At 47.5% G+C, this 16,401-nt stretch overlaps 1 protein-coding gene across 1 annotated transcript in view; it reads right to left on the minus strand.

The window, feature by feature from the left end:
• LOC135811478 (protein O-mannosyl-transferase 2-like) overlaps window positions 1–16,068 on the minus strand; it is a 30,614-nt gene extending 14,546 nt beyond the window's left edge. The window contains exons 1-11 of the mRNA XM_065324719.1: window positions 15,939–16,068; window positions 14,407–14,612; window positions 11,684–11,768; window positions 10,428–10,532; window positions 9,601–9,709; window positions 8,256–8,370; window positions 7,859–7,924; window positions 7,055–7,148; window positions 6,327–6,433; window positions 5,725–5,807; window positions 5,276–5,385 (exon numbers count right to left, since the gene is read on the minus strand). Of these exons, the coding sequence (XP_065180791.1) occupies window positions 5,276–5,385; window positions 5,725–5,807; window positions 6,327–6,433; window positions 7,055–7,148; window positions 7,859–7,924; window positions 8,256–8,370; window positions 9,601–9,709; window positions 10,428–10,532; window positions 11,684–11,768; window positions 14,407–14,516 (984 nt within the window). The 5' untranslated portion in view covers window positions 14,517–14,612; window positions 15,939–16,068. The remainder of the gene's footprint in view (window positions 1–5,275; window positions 5,386–5,724; window positions 5,808–6,326; window positions 6,434–7,054; window positions 7,149–7,858; window positions 7,925–8,255; window positions 8,371–9,600; window positions 9,710–10,427; window positions 10,533–11,683; window positions 11,769–14,406; window positions 14,613–15,938) is intronic.
• Between the last annotated feature and the right edge of the window lie 333 nt (window positions 16,069–16,401).

The following is a 16,401-nucleotide window of genomic DNA, read 5'->3' on the forward strand; positions in this document are numbered from 1 at the left end:
TTAGTATCTGTGCACACGAATCTGCTGTGTGTGTTACTCTGTGTGTCAGCTATGGCATCATCGCCTGTGGTTCCATGCCTAGCATATACGTCTGAACCATCCTGCAAAGTTTGAATGACGTAGGTTGAGCGATCGCTCCGCGAAACATACTTTTTGAAATTCTCTTCATAGTATATCTTCCACCATTGAAATTTCGAATTTCTTCGAATTTTTTGCTGAGAGGGGTGGCTTGCAACCTCGATATGGCTTGTTCCAGGCATGCTCTGGAGCCATCGCCTGTTGAAACAGTGGTGGGAAGCTGCGCTGCAACTGTTCCAACAGGAAATTAATCGATCCGAGAAAGCGCGAGTCCGCGAATCTCGGTTGAATATTGAGTATTTCAAGCCTTTTCACGACGAAGATGGAGTTCTTTTTGGAGATGGACGTCGCGGCAAAGGACATGGTGTCCGACTTCTGGCGTCTGGTGAAGCCAGGGATCATTTGTCCAGTCAGGTCGGCAGCCTAACCGTCGGTAAGCTTGTGTTTGGATCCCGTTCTGGTCGATGTGGTAGATCACAAACAATTTGATATCGCACAAATTGATCTCAGCATCGTGCGTACGGTATTTTATATTCAGAAAATCCCAAAGTGTCTCTGTGTGGCCGTCCTATGCCACGAGAAACTCCAATCAGGCTCCTATGTCCTCTGCCTTCATGATTGAATGTCCACTTCGTTTGAACAACGACCACAACAATCGAGGACGGCTTTGCAATGAAAAATACAGCTATACTGTAGCTGAAAAAAAGAAGAAAAAAACGTGCTCAGGACTCATCGAGTACACGCATACTCTCCCAGCAGGTGAAATGCAAATTTTTGTGAAAAATGCGTGTCGCCGACTGACCAGTAATTTCGCCTGACGGCCAACAGGATTCCGGGACAGCGCATCGGCGAAGGCATTTTCAGAACCTTTTCGCCAAGATGCCTGCAGCTGATGGGCTTGGAGCTTGAGGCGTAATCGTAGAAGACGCGGGTTCTCGATCTGATCCAACGAATATGAGGTGATGATCGGAATCAGGGGCTTGTGGTCGGTGACGACTTCAAATGGCGCACCAGACAGGTAGATGCGGCATTTGCGCACGGCCCATACTACAGCGAGCATTTCCAACTCGATGACAGCATAACGTGTTTCAGCATCAGACAGGTAGCGGGATCCACACTGAATAATACGCCACTGATCATTCTGCTTTTGCCAAAGCACGAATCCGAGACCTCTTAGAGCGGATGCATCGGTTTCAAGCCGGAGGTCTTGACCAACTTGATAGAAAGCGAGAACCGGAGGAGACAAGAGAGCTTCCTGTGTCCGTTCAAACGCTGCAGTGTGGCTAGCGTCCCACATGAACTCACGGGAGGTCTTGAGCAGGCCACGCAGAGGATTGGTCAACTCGGCTAGATGTGGAGTGAACTCGCCACATTGGTTCACTAGACCGAGGAACGAACGGAGATCGGTTCTGTTGGCGGGTACTGGAAACTGGCGAATACCGGACGTCTTATCATCGTCGACGACCCAGCCATCAGGCGTGACGTTGTAGCCGCAGAAATGGTTACGTTGCGTACCGAACACAAACTTGGCGGGGCTGAACGTGATACCATGCTCCCTGGCGCAGAGCAGAATCTCGCGCAAGTGGCTGACATGCGACAGAAAGTCGTCGTCGTACGCTAGGCAATCGTCGACTACCTTGCCGAGACGCGGGATGGCAGAGAACGCAGCATCAGTGCGCCGGTTGAACTCATCCCCAGCAGATATTAGACCCTGCGGGTTCCGTAGATAACGATATCTGCCGTACGGGGTGATAAACGTGGTGAATTCCTGAGCAGTGTCACTGAGAGGAATCTGCCAGTAGCCGTGCCTTGCATCGAGCTTCGTAAAGAACTTAGCAGAGCCAACTCCAGAGACAACGTCACGTGCCGTATGTACGGGATGCGCGGGACGACGGACTTGGTCGTTCAGCCGCTTGAAGTCAACTGTGAGGCGCTTCTCAGTGCTGCCCTTCTTGTCTACTATGACAATCGGATGGCACCATTCACTGGGCTCCGTCACTGGTTCAATAATCCCGTCGCTGACCATGCCGTCGAGCTGAGTCTTGATCTGGTCACGGAATGCATACGGTATTGGTCGAGCAGTGTGCACACAGGAAGGCTTAGAATCATGCTGTAGCTCAATTTCCATTGGCGGACCTTCCATTGGCTTCAGACCGGAATCCGAGAAAACGTCAGCGAACTCTTGCAGGAGCTGCTCACGTGTCCGCGCTAACTCAGCATCACTAGGATGAGCGCATGACGAAACAGCTGCACAGATCTTGGGCGAAGATGCACCCTCGTGTTCAGCGGTGAATTGGACTGGCCAATCAGGTGGGAGAAACTTCAGCGCACGCAATGAGGTATGAGAGAGCAGGGCATCGTGTAGACCCTTGTACACATGGATGACGGTTTCATGCTGCGTCTCACCGACTCGTAGAGTCGCACGTATTTTGCCCAGGTTGCGTAGCGGCTCACCGGTCACAGCCTGCACACAGTCGTGGTCGTCATCTAAGTTCTCGACGAACCCACCGATCTGCGTGAGGTGCTCCTCGCCAATGGCATCAACGTCACTGCCTGTGTCTGGTGTCCAGGACAGTTGGGATGGCTGATCCTCTGTTTGCAGCATGGTCGAAACAGGTACTGTGCGACGGTCCACGCGAGACGCACGCTGTAGCTTCAGCTGTCCAAGCTTGGCAGCAGAGCTAGTCTTCGGCTGTTTCTGGCCCTTGCACATTCGCTGAAAATGCCCAATGCCGTGACAGGAGTTGCACTTCTTGCCCTTGGCAGGACATACAGATTTTGTGTGCTCAGAGCGACCACAATTCGGACAAGTGGACTTGGTCGCACTTGATGTCTCACTTGGCTTAGAGTCAGCTGGCTTGTGACGTTTCTGCTGCTTGTACGCCGACTGCTTGGCAGCACTTGCCTGGAGGCCAGGACTGGGCATGTGTGCCTTAGTGTGGTATGCTGCTTCCTCCGTCCGACAGAGGGTGACAGCCTGGTCGAGCGTGAGACCATGAGTTGCGAGCAACTTGTGTCGCGTCTCATCGTTCCGCACACCAATTACGACGCGGTCGCGCAGAGATTCCTCCTTGAGGGTACGGCCGAGGCCTTTGCACTGCGCACAGCAGCGAGCATCACACGTTCCACATAGGCTGTGTGACAAGAAGTCGCATGCACTTTGTAGTTCACACAGGGCTGTGTAAAACGCATCAAATGATTCTCCAGCTTGCTGGACACGCTGGTAAAACTCTATGCGGTCCAACAGTGGATTACGTTGCCGTCTGATATACGCCTGAATGCGCTCCAGCATCAGGTCGACGTCAGCTGAAGCTGGTATGCAAATAATATCCTCTCGGATAAAACGTCGCAGCTCCTCATCGAAACACTGACGGAGTGTTGCCACTCTGGCCTCACGAGCCTGGCTGGCCAAATGCTGGCAAACACTAAAATCTCTCCAGCTTTCAACGAAGGAGTGAAAATCAGCCAGCGTCGCAGACGACAATAAGTGTGGGCAGGAAACACTGTTCACTGGCCGTGGTGCTGAGGTCTGCGAGGTGGACTGAGCTGGTGCTGAGGGCTGCGGAGTGAACTGAGGCTGCGATGGTGATAGCGACCTGCTCTGAACATTCTTGAACAGATCTTGCATCGCCTTATCACGAGCCTCAGCTGCACGCATCTGCTGCTCCATAAATTTCATCAGGACACCCATTTGAGATTCCTGCTGTCGCTCGGTCGCGGAGGACAGGTCAAATCCGGTATCGTCCTGTGATTGTTCCATTACGATTAGTCACTCGTCCACGAGTACGAACAAATACACTACTAAAATAATTCAACTGAGACAGAGTTTCGATCGCGGAAACTACTACTTCACACGGAAAAAACAACTGGGCCCGTGCAAACACTACAAGGTGCGGACACAAGGCACGGACACAGGAAAGAACAAGTTCACTGCGCCATGATCCGTTACTATTTATTCGTGAAGACTTGGGAACGGAAACAAAACATGTCATGAGAAAGAACAACAGGAAAAAGAAGCACACTCAACTAATCCGTGTGTGTGCGTGCATGCAGTACAACTATGACGTAATGAATATAGATACACATCACGCCCATCCTGTTCACTGCGCCATGATACGTTACTATTTATTCGTGAAGACTTGGGAACGGAAACAAAACATGTCATGAGAAAGAACAACAGGAAAAAGAAGCACACTCAACTAATCCGTGTGTGTGCGTGCATGCAGTACAACTATGACGTAATGAATATAGATACACATCAATTCCCAATCGAACATGGTTGAACAAGTGGTCACGTGCTCCTGCGTACACCAGTCAGCTGGTCACCGTGCCTGCAGGGTACAACTTACTAGCCTGTTTGACCTTTTTTGGGTGCAGTCCTGTCACTCGAGTTGAACTCGAGTTGAACCTTGGTGTGAAAGTTGTCGCCTGCTGGCGTGGTGACCAGGTGATTTGGGCACCCAGGAGCACGTGACCACTTGTTCAACCATGTTCGATTGGGAATAAAGGAGGAACGCTGCATCGCAGCCTTTTCGGACCAAAACCAATCGACTCAGCGTCCAAAAGACTACAACATATGGGCCAATCGCGGTCATCCGTGCTTTTATAAGAACGAAATGGCGCTTTTAGTGACATTTTGCATACAAATCCCCATCTAGTAGGGCGCAGTCACCCAGTTTCGGTGGAAGTGCACGAGTTCGATTGGGATTCGAGTAGGAAGGGAGCGTCTCAGCTTTCTCAGACCAAGACCATTCGACTCAGCACCCCGAAGACTACAACTGGTGAAATTTTAATTTTTGCCTTAACTTCCCCTTTAAAAGGATGAAAGGGAGTTATGAACACACAAGAAGGTAAGCAGCAGCATACCTCTGTTGACAACATGGACAGTATGGACATATCAGACGATGAACAGCTAACATGAGGCAAGGGTTACGGCCGCAGTATTGAACCTAGCGTATTTTCGGAAACTAGTGCCGGTCTTTTACTACGGCCTGTCTGAAATAAGCGCAGCATCATTTCAGGGCTTTCGTCTGGATTATATTTAAATCGGGTGAAAGTTTACGAGCTCGCAGACTACTAAGCGCCTTGGCCATTTTTGCCAAAGTACGGTATGTGCAGCAGACACCACAGGCTACAGGTTATGAACATGTAAGATGTGCTGCTGCTGGTGTCGACCCAGTTTGGTAGATGAACCTACCTGCTGTTGTCTTGCGCCAATACCGTCCGGGTAGAGGTGTGCATGGGAGTGTAACAGACCACCCGCTATGCGAGCACTACGCAGTGTGATGACTGATCCATACGCAATTTCTGAGGCAAACAGTTAGAGAGAGAGAGAGAGAGAGAGAGAGAGAGAGAGAGAGAGAGAGAGAGAGAGAGAGAGAGAGAGAGAGAGTGAGAGAGAGAGACAGATAGAGCAACTCTCAAAGAGACGAACAAGAAGACTGGCAAGGGGACTCTCGACTACAAGATCGCGCATGCTCATATCACACATGCACGCGACTAGATGAAGACAGTTGGGGGAATATCATCACGGAGGAAAACAACACAATCACTATACAACAGGAGTGGCAGTGCAAAATTCCCAGGTCCTATCTCAGCCACATCCGAAAGCAGCAGAGCAAGTACACACACGATGGCAGCACCTACCGGGTGGGACTGTGCAGTTACTAATACTGTTACCATCCAGAGTAGCCTGAAACGCTGAGCTGAAGAACGCATCATCATTACCACTGCAAATTTAAACAAGATAAGAAAAGGAGAAAGGATAGGTGACAATGTCGCTAGCATTACAAGTCTATACCAGTGCATGTGAACCTCTTCAAAACTGCTGGAGAAGTATGGGTTTAGATCCAGATCACGCATAAAATGTATCGCTTTTTGGCAATTATCCGACAAGTGGTGAAATGGATGTATAGCTTTTTGCCAGCTAGCTGACCTCTGCGTACACTGCAGACACACCCACACACAACAGAAAGATTCAGATCACAGTGGTACTGAGGTCGTTCTTCACTCAACTACAACGAAAAGAGAAAGACCACGATGAAGAGAAAAGTTTGAGAACACTGACCAAAAAAACAGCTGACGCAATCCTGGTCCCGCAACTATAGTGAAAATGCTGGCAAAAAATACATTTTTCGTTTCATTCGCTACGCTCAGCCAACGAAAAATAACACGTTTTGTAATCAAGCTGTTCAGTTTCTCTCTCTGTCTCTCTGTCTCTCTGTCTCTCTCTCTTCTACGTGTCCTACCTCTTCTTCAAGACTTGGAAGTGGATAAGGAAGAAAAGGATATAGACACTGATTGGAATCGAGATCAGACAAACACACCGAGCCGCAAAGTGACCTAGGAGTACTCGCTGCAATGGAAAAACAAAAAGACAAGTATTCACTGGTTTGAGGGAAAGATAAAAAAGGGAAAACGGCGAATTTCAGTGGAAGTATTAGTACTCTGTCACTTTTTTGTGGAAATAGTGACGTTATATGCCATAATTATCTATGGCCTTTCCCCAGATTAAAACGTATGTGTTTGTGAGTTAAGGACATTTCTAAGTGACCGGCAGTGCTCAGTGAAGGGCCGCCTGGATAACAGAGGTATGACTGAATTACAGCATGTCACCTAAATGTAAGCCCGAGATCTGATACTCGGCTTCACTAACACCATTGACCAAAAAATGGTTAACACAGCCATACTCATATATCCCAGTGGTCAGTGGATAAGTACACTTCAAACTAGAAATTAGCATTGCCAGCATAGGTGGCAGACATTACAATACACCTTCAAGAAGTCAAGCCCGATGGTAAAAACCTACCACAATCTGGAATAATCGCTAACACGCTAAACTAGTTGGCACACCGACAATCCACACAAGCACTCACGCACGCACACACACGCACACACGTTAACACACACACACACGCACATATACACACTGTGGCACACACACACACACACACACACACACACATGCCAAACTAACCGCTCCATTCTTGACATCAAGCAGTACGTCCCAAAGCTCGGACACAGTTGACAAGCCCACAAGTAGGACAATGAAGAGGCCGACCCACTTGACACTGGGCACAGGAAATGATCAAAAGCAACATTGTCTCACTGAACAGCACAGCAGAGCACACGGCAACATTGCTGTTATGTCCCCTTGTACTAACATACAGACAGTTGGCTGCGCAGAAGAACTCATTTCGGTGTTAGGCACCTACTTCAAGTGTTCACAAACCATCACAGACTCATCAGTTCAAGTAGGTTCTTGGTTAAGTAAAACAATAACAATCAAATCTTAGCATGCACAATACATACTATGAAACGGTAGCTAACTGTGTAGCAGAAATATAACAACTTGCATGCACAAGAACAGCAGAAAGCAGACTGCACCATGGAAGTGAGAATCTGACAATACAAGAGTCAGAAACGTAGCAACCACTCTCCCTACCGATCAAGTGTCAGTTGGCGTTGTTGACCACCAGGCGGTTTCAAAGTCAAGCAGTCTATCTAGATATGGTATAGGTAGATCATTCATCTCAGTACGCTGCAGAGGATCAAGTGCCAGCCAGTTGGGGTTCTCGACCATCGGGTGGCTTCAAAGTCAAGCAACAGCATATCTGGATCCTGATTTCAGTACGCTGCGGAGGAACGGTTGGGCAAAACACCAACCTACCTACCAGAGTCACCACACGGACAATTACGTTCGATGGGAAGGAAAGGGCAAAGACCCAGTCTTCATCGCGAAGCCAGTGCATTCACAGGATGTGTTTCCGAAATAGCTAACCTTATAGCACATCCCAGTGATAAACCAGTCAAGGAAAGCCAACACCACCATCCCACCGTGAATGACCTAGACAGGAACAGAACACAGGGAGATTTGAATAGCAAACACTAGTCAGCATTACAGTGGACCAGGGCTTTTTACGTCAACTCTGGGCACCATGCGACAGGCTATTGTTGGATGACTGAACTGTGGTTGAACACTACGGGGAAGTGAAATGCTTTTTCCTGTGTATTGCCAATTGATGCCTCTTAGTCGTAGGTTTTTAACACTTTTACCCGTCTTTGCCTGGACTCTTCAGTGCTAACTCGGATTTTCGTAAGGTCCCTTTATTACTACTAGCCCTGAGATATGCAACAAAAGTGACCGTCCTGAAGCTGCAAAAGCGCATAGCCCTCACCTGTGCTGCAGATGGTAGGACTGTGTCTTTGCCATGCAGAGTACAGCAAACATGATGAACACCAGCAGCACTGGATCTAGAAGTATGTACTGTGATATAGTCAACAAACCAGTGTCTGCATAAACAAATCAAACAAGCAAACCGAATCTCAGAGGGCTTGGAAACACGGACACAGATGTTGCAGCTGTGACACATGAAAGACAAGCTGCGGTGCTTTTGACTACTGGAGTTTAAGCCGCAATTTGAACACTCAAAGTTTATCCCCCTCCCCCAAAGGCAGTGCAGCTTATAATAATGGTTGTGGACATGGAAATCCGGTCGCACTTCTAGCGGCCCCAGGGCGCTGGCCATGCAGCCGTGGGCAGCAGTACACACGTGCATGACTTTGTATTATATGCGCTGCAGCGCGCTGGCCTGATCGCGTCGGATCAAGCACTGTTCTGTATGCGCTGGGAGCATCGGCCCCGGTCAATCGACTGGATTTCCATGTCCACGGCAGTACGACTGTCAAAGAAACCATGAAATACAGGGTATATGCCAGTATTTTGCAACCAAATATCTGGGTGCCGCTTACGCTCCGGGAAATACGACACCAGTCAGATATGATCTGGCACTCATCTTAAGCCTGATTCATACTTCATTTTGCGTACGGGAAAGTTGACTTGAGCTCAACTATTTTGGCCCATCGAGCGACGATCGCGCGATGACTTTCAAGTTCGCGAAATGAAGTATGAACCGGCCTTTAGGGCATTGTAAAAGCATGTGAATAGGAACATACGACTTTTGATCCGAGTACGTCTTCCCACGCATGTATATATTCGCATTAGAGCTGAGGTAATACCCTTGAGATGAACAATTATTTTATGCCAGTAGAAAGCACGTGCATGTGTTGCACTACATGTTGTAGTAGCCTGTAGCCTCCGCACATCAGGGCTCGAGCGAACCTCATATCAACATTCAACACAGCACGCAACACGATTTCTGCATGGTGGACAGAATGGGGCACACATATCCGGCAGACTTAAAATCCAGGTATACTCACTGGGGATACGAGTCAATATTTTTACAATCTTGGCTGTAAAACTGATCCATCTTGGTTGTACTATTTCAAGCAGACATGCTTATCGTAGCAATAAAATCCTTCTGCTGGCATCTTCGAGAAATCCTTGTGCATATGGAAAAGCCACAATGGTAGGTCTCAGGTTTCTCTGCAAACATACGAGTAACCCTTGTCGCTATCGTGCCCTGTACCTCACTAATATGCAAGTTGGCTTTCCGCAGCAGCTTATTACCCATTGTAAGCGACTGCGTCCCTAATGACTCACTATAAACAAGGCACCCTCACCGAATATCATCCAGACAGCCGTGAGGAAGGAAGCACCTGTTGAGCCGCTCATTTCACCCACAGTCAGGTAAGCAAGAGGTATACACAGGGTGCCACAAGCGGCACAGAACTGCAGCATGGACCGCATACACAGAAACACAACACAACACAGGTACCATTAGAGCAACAGCAGAACTGCAGCATAAACACTAAAAAATGGCAATATTGGAGCAGGAGATTGCTACAATAGAGTTGAAGTATGCCAGTCTGAAAAAGATGTGGAAATAGATTCTTGACTTCCCCTACTCTTATGTTATTTCTATAACTTAGAACCTTCCAAGCTGGAAGGCTGTTGGAGTGCGCATCCAAGACGTGCTAGAGCTGATTGCTAGTTAGGTGTAGAACGTCAGTGCCGTTGGTCATTGTCGTGCAATGTTATCGCATGAGCTGATTGTCAAGAAACTGGTGGTGTTAGTGGATATTATAGCGTAACTTGTAGCTCTTCGGTCCTCTCTTATTCATATACAAAGACTCTGTTTGGATATCAGCTAGGCAGTAGGTCAGGGGCTAGTAGCAATGGTCCCTGGTTCGTATCCTATGGTGAGAGTCAACATTTCCTTTAGACTTTTCCCTTTTCATTTCCTCAAACTAATGAAGATAGAGGAATTTTGTCCATACTGTGATGATGTCACAAGTCCAGACCAGAGGTGAAAAGACTGTGCAATGACAGCTGGATAATGAGAATGGAAAATAATGTTTTCCTCTATTTGTCCGTTAAGAACAAGAGCACTGGAGAAATAGGGACGTTCAAATAGAAATCCTCAACATCCAGTGCACACCAAACTTACCAGTCTCATGCCATAATAGGACGTGTTGCCATAGGGATCCATCGGCTTGTCAAATGCGAACGTGCCATCATAACCAGATTGGTAACCAGCCAGTGCAATGGCCATCTGAACACACGCAGTAGAGCTACACATGTCAGTCTTAAAGAGGGGAAAACCCTATGGCTGCCCCACGCAGTCGGATGTCATTGAGCAGAACTATATTTAACGCGAAATTCAACATATCAATCACTCTGGATATCAAAGCTCTCAGCCTTCGGTAACCAATTTCAACAATCGACTCTCAGAGAAAGAAGGAGAGACTGGGAGAGAGAGAGAGAGAGAGAGAGAGAGAGAGAGAGAGAGAGAGGGGGGGGAGAGAGAGATAGAGAGAGAGAGAGAGAGAGATACAACAGGGAGGTTTTGCTCTACTTAATTACGTATAATAATCCGTATGTCGTATGAGCCGGGGAGCAAGGGCAACTTTCAGACGTAAATCTCTCTATGGATTTCCGCGGGAAAGCTCTTTTCCACGTTTGGTCCTCCGTAGCACCTTTCGAAACATTTGTTGCATTATCCGCATTTATCCATGGCAATGTTTAAGCCGTGAGAAACACATGGCACACAACATGTGGAAAACAAAGTGGAGGATGTGGTTTCGGTTTGTGGTGCATGTGGTGGGCGCAAACAACCGATGTGTCTCCAATGCAATATCACATGTTTAGCGGTCGTGAAGAAATCACGTAGAGCGAAACCCAACAGGGCTGATTTTGACGTATGAAATCACATGCAATTTCTACGTTATTTCCTTGCGTAATTATGTAGAACGAAACCTCCCCCTTGAGACAGAGAGACAGGGAGTGAGAGAACGGGAGAGAATGTGTCAGAACGACACACCCCCCCCCCCCCCCACACACACACAACTGTACGGATGCACAAACACAACTCATGTTTGACAAAAAGCCATTGTGTCAAATCATGGAACTAGAAGAAAACGGAACTAAGCACACTGAACTGGCTTGTTGTAGATCAATGTCCATTCCTAGGTTTAAAAAAAGCCATTATTCCAACGAGCCGCATATAATTATAACGATTTCCTAAAATTGACTGGATTACGTGTGCCAAAGGTAACGATACTCACTCACTCTCAACGCTCAATAGCAACAATATTACTGTGTTGACTTCTGTGTAACGTTTTCTATTTAAACGACAGATTTCTTCTCGTTAACTTGTTAGATTTAGCACTTCGTTATATATAGGGCTTTTACAGTAGATCATACCTTTCCAAGAGGCGGGTGCACATCGAGAAAGAATGTGCGGTTGATGTAGTAGCTAGCAAACTTGCCAAAGTGAGTCTCGTCCCACCTGTAAGTCGCATATTATTATATTATTAAGTGTAAGTCGCATAATCAACCATAAAAGGTACACAGCTCTAACAACAGCAAGTGATTGCAGTATCACAAATGCTGCATTAAGGCCACTTGATGATGAAGAACACAATATTTGCATGTACACCGAGGGAACACAGAACGCTGCAAAGTGTGTGCTGGCGTGGACTTGACTCTTGCGATCATACTTCATTGAGCAGCGCTGTGGCTGTCCAAGTGCGGGTACATGTAACTACAGTCGGCACCAGCGGATAATGCTCGAAAAGGTGGCAGATTCTGCTCGAAAAGCAGTGAAATTGGCAGAACCACACAAACCCTTTGGCGGGCAATTCCTCGAATTCTGCTCCACTTCTTTATCCACAACCAAACATGCATGAAACTTACCAGGAAAAGTACCAAATTCTGCCAATTTTTCTGCCGGCATTATCCGCCAGTGCCTAAACTACAGTACTGATCAGTGAATTACATTGTGATCATGTCAGTCAACTAGCCGCGTACTCTGTGTTGCTCCTTCTGACCTGTGGACACTGGACTATATACAGATCATGAGAACGGGACCAGATACAACTGAGCAGAAGTACAGAAGAACTACGAAGTCGAAACGCAGCTACTACCACATACTTTCCAGAAAGTGTAAGGAACGCAAGGACGTCGTTCAGCAATCTTGATGGACAAAGGGCATGGATCAGAGGTACACATTCTGTTGGGGATGCAGCCTTGGTGTTGAGCAAAACATTACTTTGTTGCCTACGCTGGCTCATGGCAACACAATAACATTCAATCCACATTCTTGTGTTACTTGACAAATGTCAATCTGACAATTGCGGTACAGTCAGACCTCGCTTATCCGGTCCTCGTTTATCCGGATCCCTCGCCATCTGGAAGAAAATCGTTGGTTACCGATTTAGAGCATATGCCTGTCCTGCATACATTCAGGACGTGTGCTCGATTATCCGGATCCCTCGCCTATCCGGATATTTTTTTGTGGAAAACGAATTTGTGCGGTAATGTGAGGTTTGACTTTCCAATGCCCCCCCCCCCCCCCCGACTCCACTTCCCTACCATTATCACACATAAACTGTAGTGTGCACTAGTACATGCACATCTATTTATTCCCGTAGCTATGCAAAAGACGTTACTTCAGTAACGTCTGGCGCTAGCCAGGGTCCACACAGCTTTAATTTGGTGTGGTGTTTGTTTGTGTGTTTGTGTCACGCCTGGCGCTATCCCGTATCTGTCCCGTACCGTACCGTACTATCAAACACAGCTGGCCACATACAGCTGGCCGCACTATTCAAATAGGGCTTTCAAACGCAAGATCATAACGTGAAGCAACTTGGAAGGATGAGTTTAAATGCGAAGTGTATGGGAGAATGCATGTAGGGCAATAGTGCGGGTTCAAACCCCAGGTAATGCCTAAAAAATAGGAAAATTGAAAAATTTATAACATCCCTATTCTTTTTTTGCCGTCATCAAGGCGGTAGATGGTGTCGTATTACCCTCGACCGTACCTGTCCCGTACCGGTCCCGTGCCTGTCCCGTACCTGTCCCGTACCTGTCCCGTGCCGTATCGTACCGTACCGTACAATGAAAGACGGCTGACCACAATGCATATTCAAATAGGGCTTCCAAATACAAGATCATAACGTGAAGCAACTTGGAAGAATTAATATGTATCCTAAGTGTAGGGGGATGCATGCAAGGCGATAGTGCGTGTTCGAATCCCAGGTTATGTCTAGAAACAAAAAGAAGAAATTTATAAGAATTTATAACATCCCTATCCTTTTTTTTGTCTAGGTCATCAAGACAAAAAAGCATAGCGTAGGGCCCTGAGCTTCCAAGCTCTCTCGTTTATTTATTTATTTCACCTTCCAATGGCCTGGCTGCCAATGCAGTGATAACCCGCCATGACATGTACCTTGTAGATGAATAATTTCAGATGGGCACTCCACCGCCAACGGTATATAGATGTATTGGGAAACTTCAAGCCCAAATATATTTCGAGGAAACTCCCAATTCCCAACAATATTCGAGCAATTCGGGTTAGGGGCCGTCCGTAAATATCGATGTTTTTTTAGAGACGATATTGGTGCTTCTCTCCCTTGACCCCCCCCCCTCCCCCCAGAAGACGCACATGTACATCTAGATCATGGAATCAATATTTTTGGATGCTCCTTTTTTTCTCCTTTTTTGTCAATAATATGAAGTGTTTGTTCGCACTGCCTCTACGTCTTGAAAAAGGTCTCCTGCAGGCATCGTTCGGCCGATTTCCACAATCAATAGCTCATTCTTTTGCTCTTGAAATTCGCCATGGGCGTACAGCTTCTAATTTTTGATTTTGTTCTTGTGTCGCGAGTTTTAGCTCCGTGAACGGAAGCTGGTTTCACATTTCTTGTATAGCCATTTAGACGTCCGCGTGCAGGGATCGGCGAAACTTCAGATATTTACATCGATATTTTTCTGATGCTCGAAAAGACGCACATGGCTCAAACCCCCTCCCCCCCCCCCCCCCCCCCAGACGCACCATACCAATATCGTCTCTAAAAAAACATCGATATTTACGGACGGCCCCTTACGACAAACAGCATCATGCGTGGCCCTGAACTGCTACTTACGCGATGTGAGGAGGCTCATCCAGCTTGTACAGGCGCGTAGCAGCCGCTAGCACTGACACGAGAAACAAACCTGCAAAGTGCGTTGTCCTGTTCGAATGCAACAACGCCATGGTGAACTAGGTGCGATGAGTACTTGCTCAGAAAGACAGAGAGGGAATTCCTACATTCAGCTGTTCCCATGCATGCCTTTTCTCTTCAAACAAATAATAGACCAATCCCGAAAAGATTGTCTGGGTTCGAAAGGGGGCATGTCACCTGAGAGTACACTGTACAACACATACATGGCACTACCTGATCAGCATGCGGCACAGGACGTGTTTGATAGTTCGCGTGTGAATGCGAGGGTAAGTACACGGTTTTCTCGTTAGTTGCATGCAAAAGAGACGATGCGACAGAAAACAAAGCCCTTCGTAGTTTTCTCTCTCGCACTGGTAATGGTCTGCTGTTGGAGTTGAAATGCTAAGACATAATCCTTGTTTCGCTCTTCTGGTTAGTGTGAAGAGGTCAACGAACATGTAGAGCTCACTTTGATGAAGTAGGCAAGGCTGTGAGCGCTGTGGCTCAAAGCGATAGGCCCTAAATCTTACGAGATATTTCGAGTGCTATTGTTTGTTGCGAGCGCTTCGTTTTCGCTGAGTCCTGCCTCTTTCCTGGCCGCTGCCCTCATAGGATCAACCACGAAGTGACTGTACTCATCTGCAGCCGATCAATGTTATATTGCACAAGAAGATATCGTTTTCGCCAAGCCAGTGCCCCACCAAAGACCATCGCTGTGTCACACCGTCGGAACGAGTTCATGATGAGAAACATCATTCGCGCGTGATGAAGAACTATTTCGAAAGACAACATAGTCTTTACCCCCGGGACGACAACTATGCGCACGTCCTGCAAGGGGAGAATGTCACCAGCGACATCAACGAAGACGACGGCAGTATTTCGGAAACCTGGAGTCAGCGGAGGTCGTCCAGCTCCTCCGCGACCCGGTACATGTACAGTATAGATGACATGTCGACACGAGCGTGCGGAAACACAGCATACGCTGTAGTAATGTTGCGAGAGTTTGCGGAAGGAGTCCAAGTCGGGAAATCCATCAGCTCCAAAAGCTACCTGTAGGTGGGCGATGAGACTCCAGCTTCAGACTACAACAGTCAGGACTTGTAAATAGTTGAACTATGTGAAGCAGCAGATCGAGAAGTTAGTTAGCTGAAATCGTAGCTGTTGCAGTATGTCGGCGCTATGGAGCTTGCATTTTTTACGGAGAGTCGATCGCCACGCGAATGTTTCTCTCCTCACCGAGAGCTAGCTGGCCTCCAAACTCCGTCAGGGTCTGCCTAAGGTACCGAAGGTCCTTTGACTAGCTGCTGGCAGGACTCCATCAAATCCTTTCGCTTCAGCTCGGCGAGCAAAAGTCTCTCTCTCCTCCGCCATGAGCTGACACACACAAACTGAATACAAAACGATGCACTTCACACATTCTGGCTTGCACGCGTGCCCCCTTTCACGAACCCAGACAATCTTTTCGGGATTGGTCTATTGGCTCAGGAGCAGTTCAATGGAGCAGGTGGTGTTTGAATGGAATGAAAATAGAGAGCAGTGCTTTCAAACATTCAGCGTGAAGTGACCATGGTGACACTGACAGTCGTATGATAGCGCTGGTATGGTGTTCGCACAGTAACGAATGCACCAGTGGACCGTATGCGTGTTTTAAAAAACAAAATGGCGTCACGATTTATTGAAAGTGGTTGGTGGTACGAGTGTTCAAACCCATTTGAACTTCATACTGTTCGTCTTCTTTTTGACATGCTCTCTTTCCATCGTCCTTAGCTATTGTTTGTTGAGAGCTGTTTTGGCTTTCTCCTATACCTCTGGGGGATGCCAAGTGATGGTTTTGAGAGGCTGGTGATGGCTGTGAGCGAGAGTTTGCCGATCGGCGTCGTCCTCGCTGTAGCGATGAAAATACTAGTTACTGCGCACCTGGCAGATATCACAACACGT

Source organism: Sycon ciliatum, chromosome 3 (assembly GCF_964019385.1).
Source record: "Sycon ciliatum chromosome 3, ocSycCili1.1, whole genome shotgun sequence".
NCBI classification, from domain to species: Eukaryota; Metazoa; Porifera; class Calcarea; order Leucosolenida; family Sycettidae; genus Sycon; species Sycon ciliatum.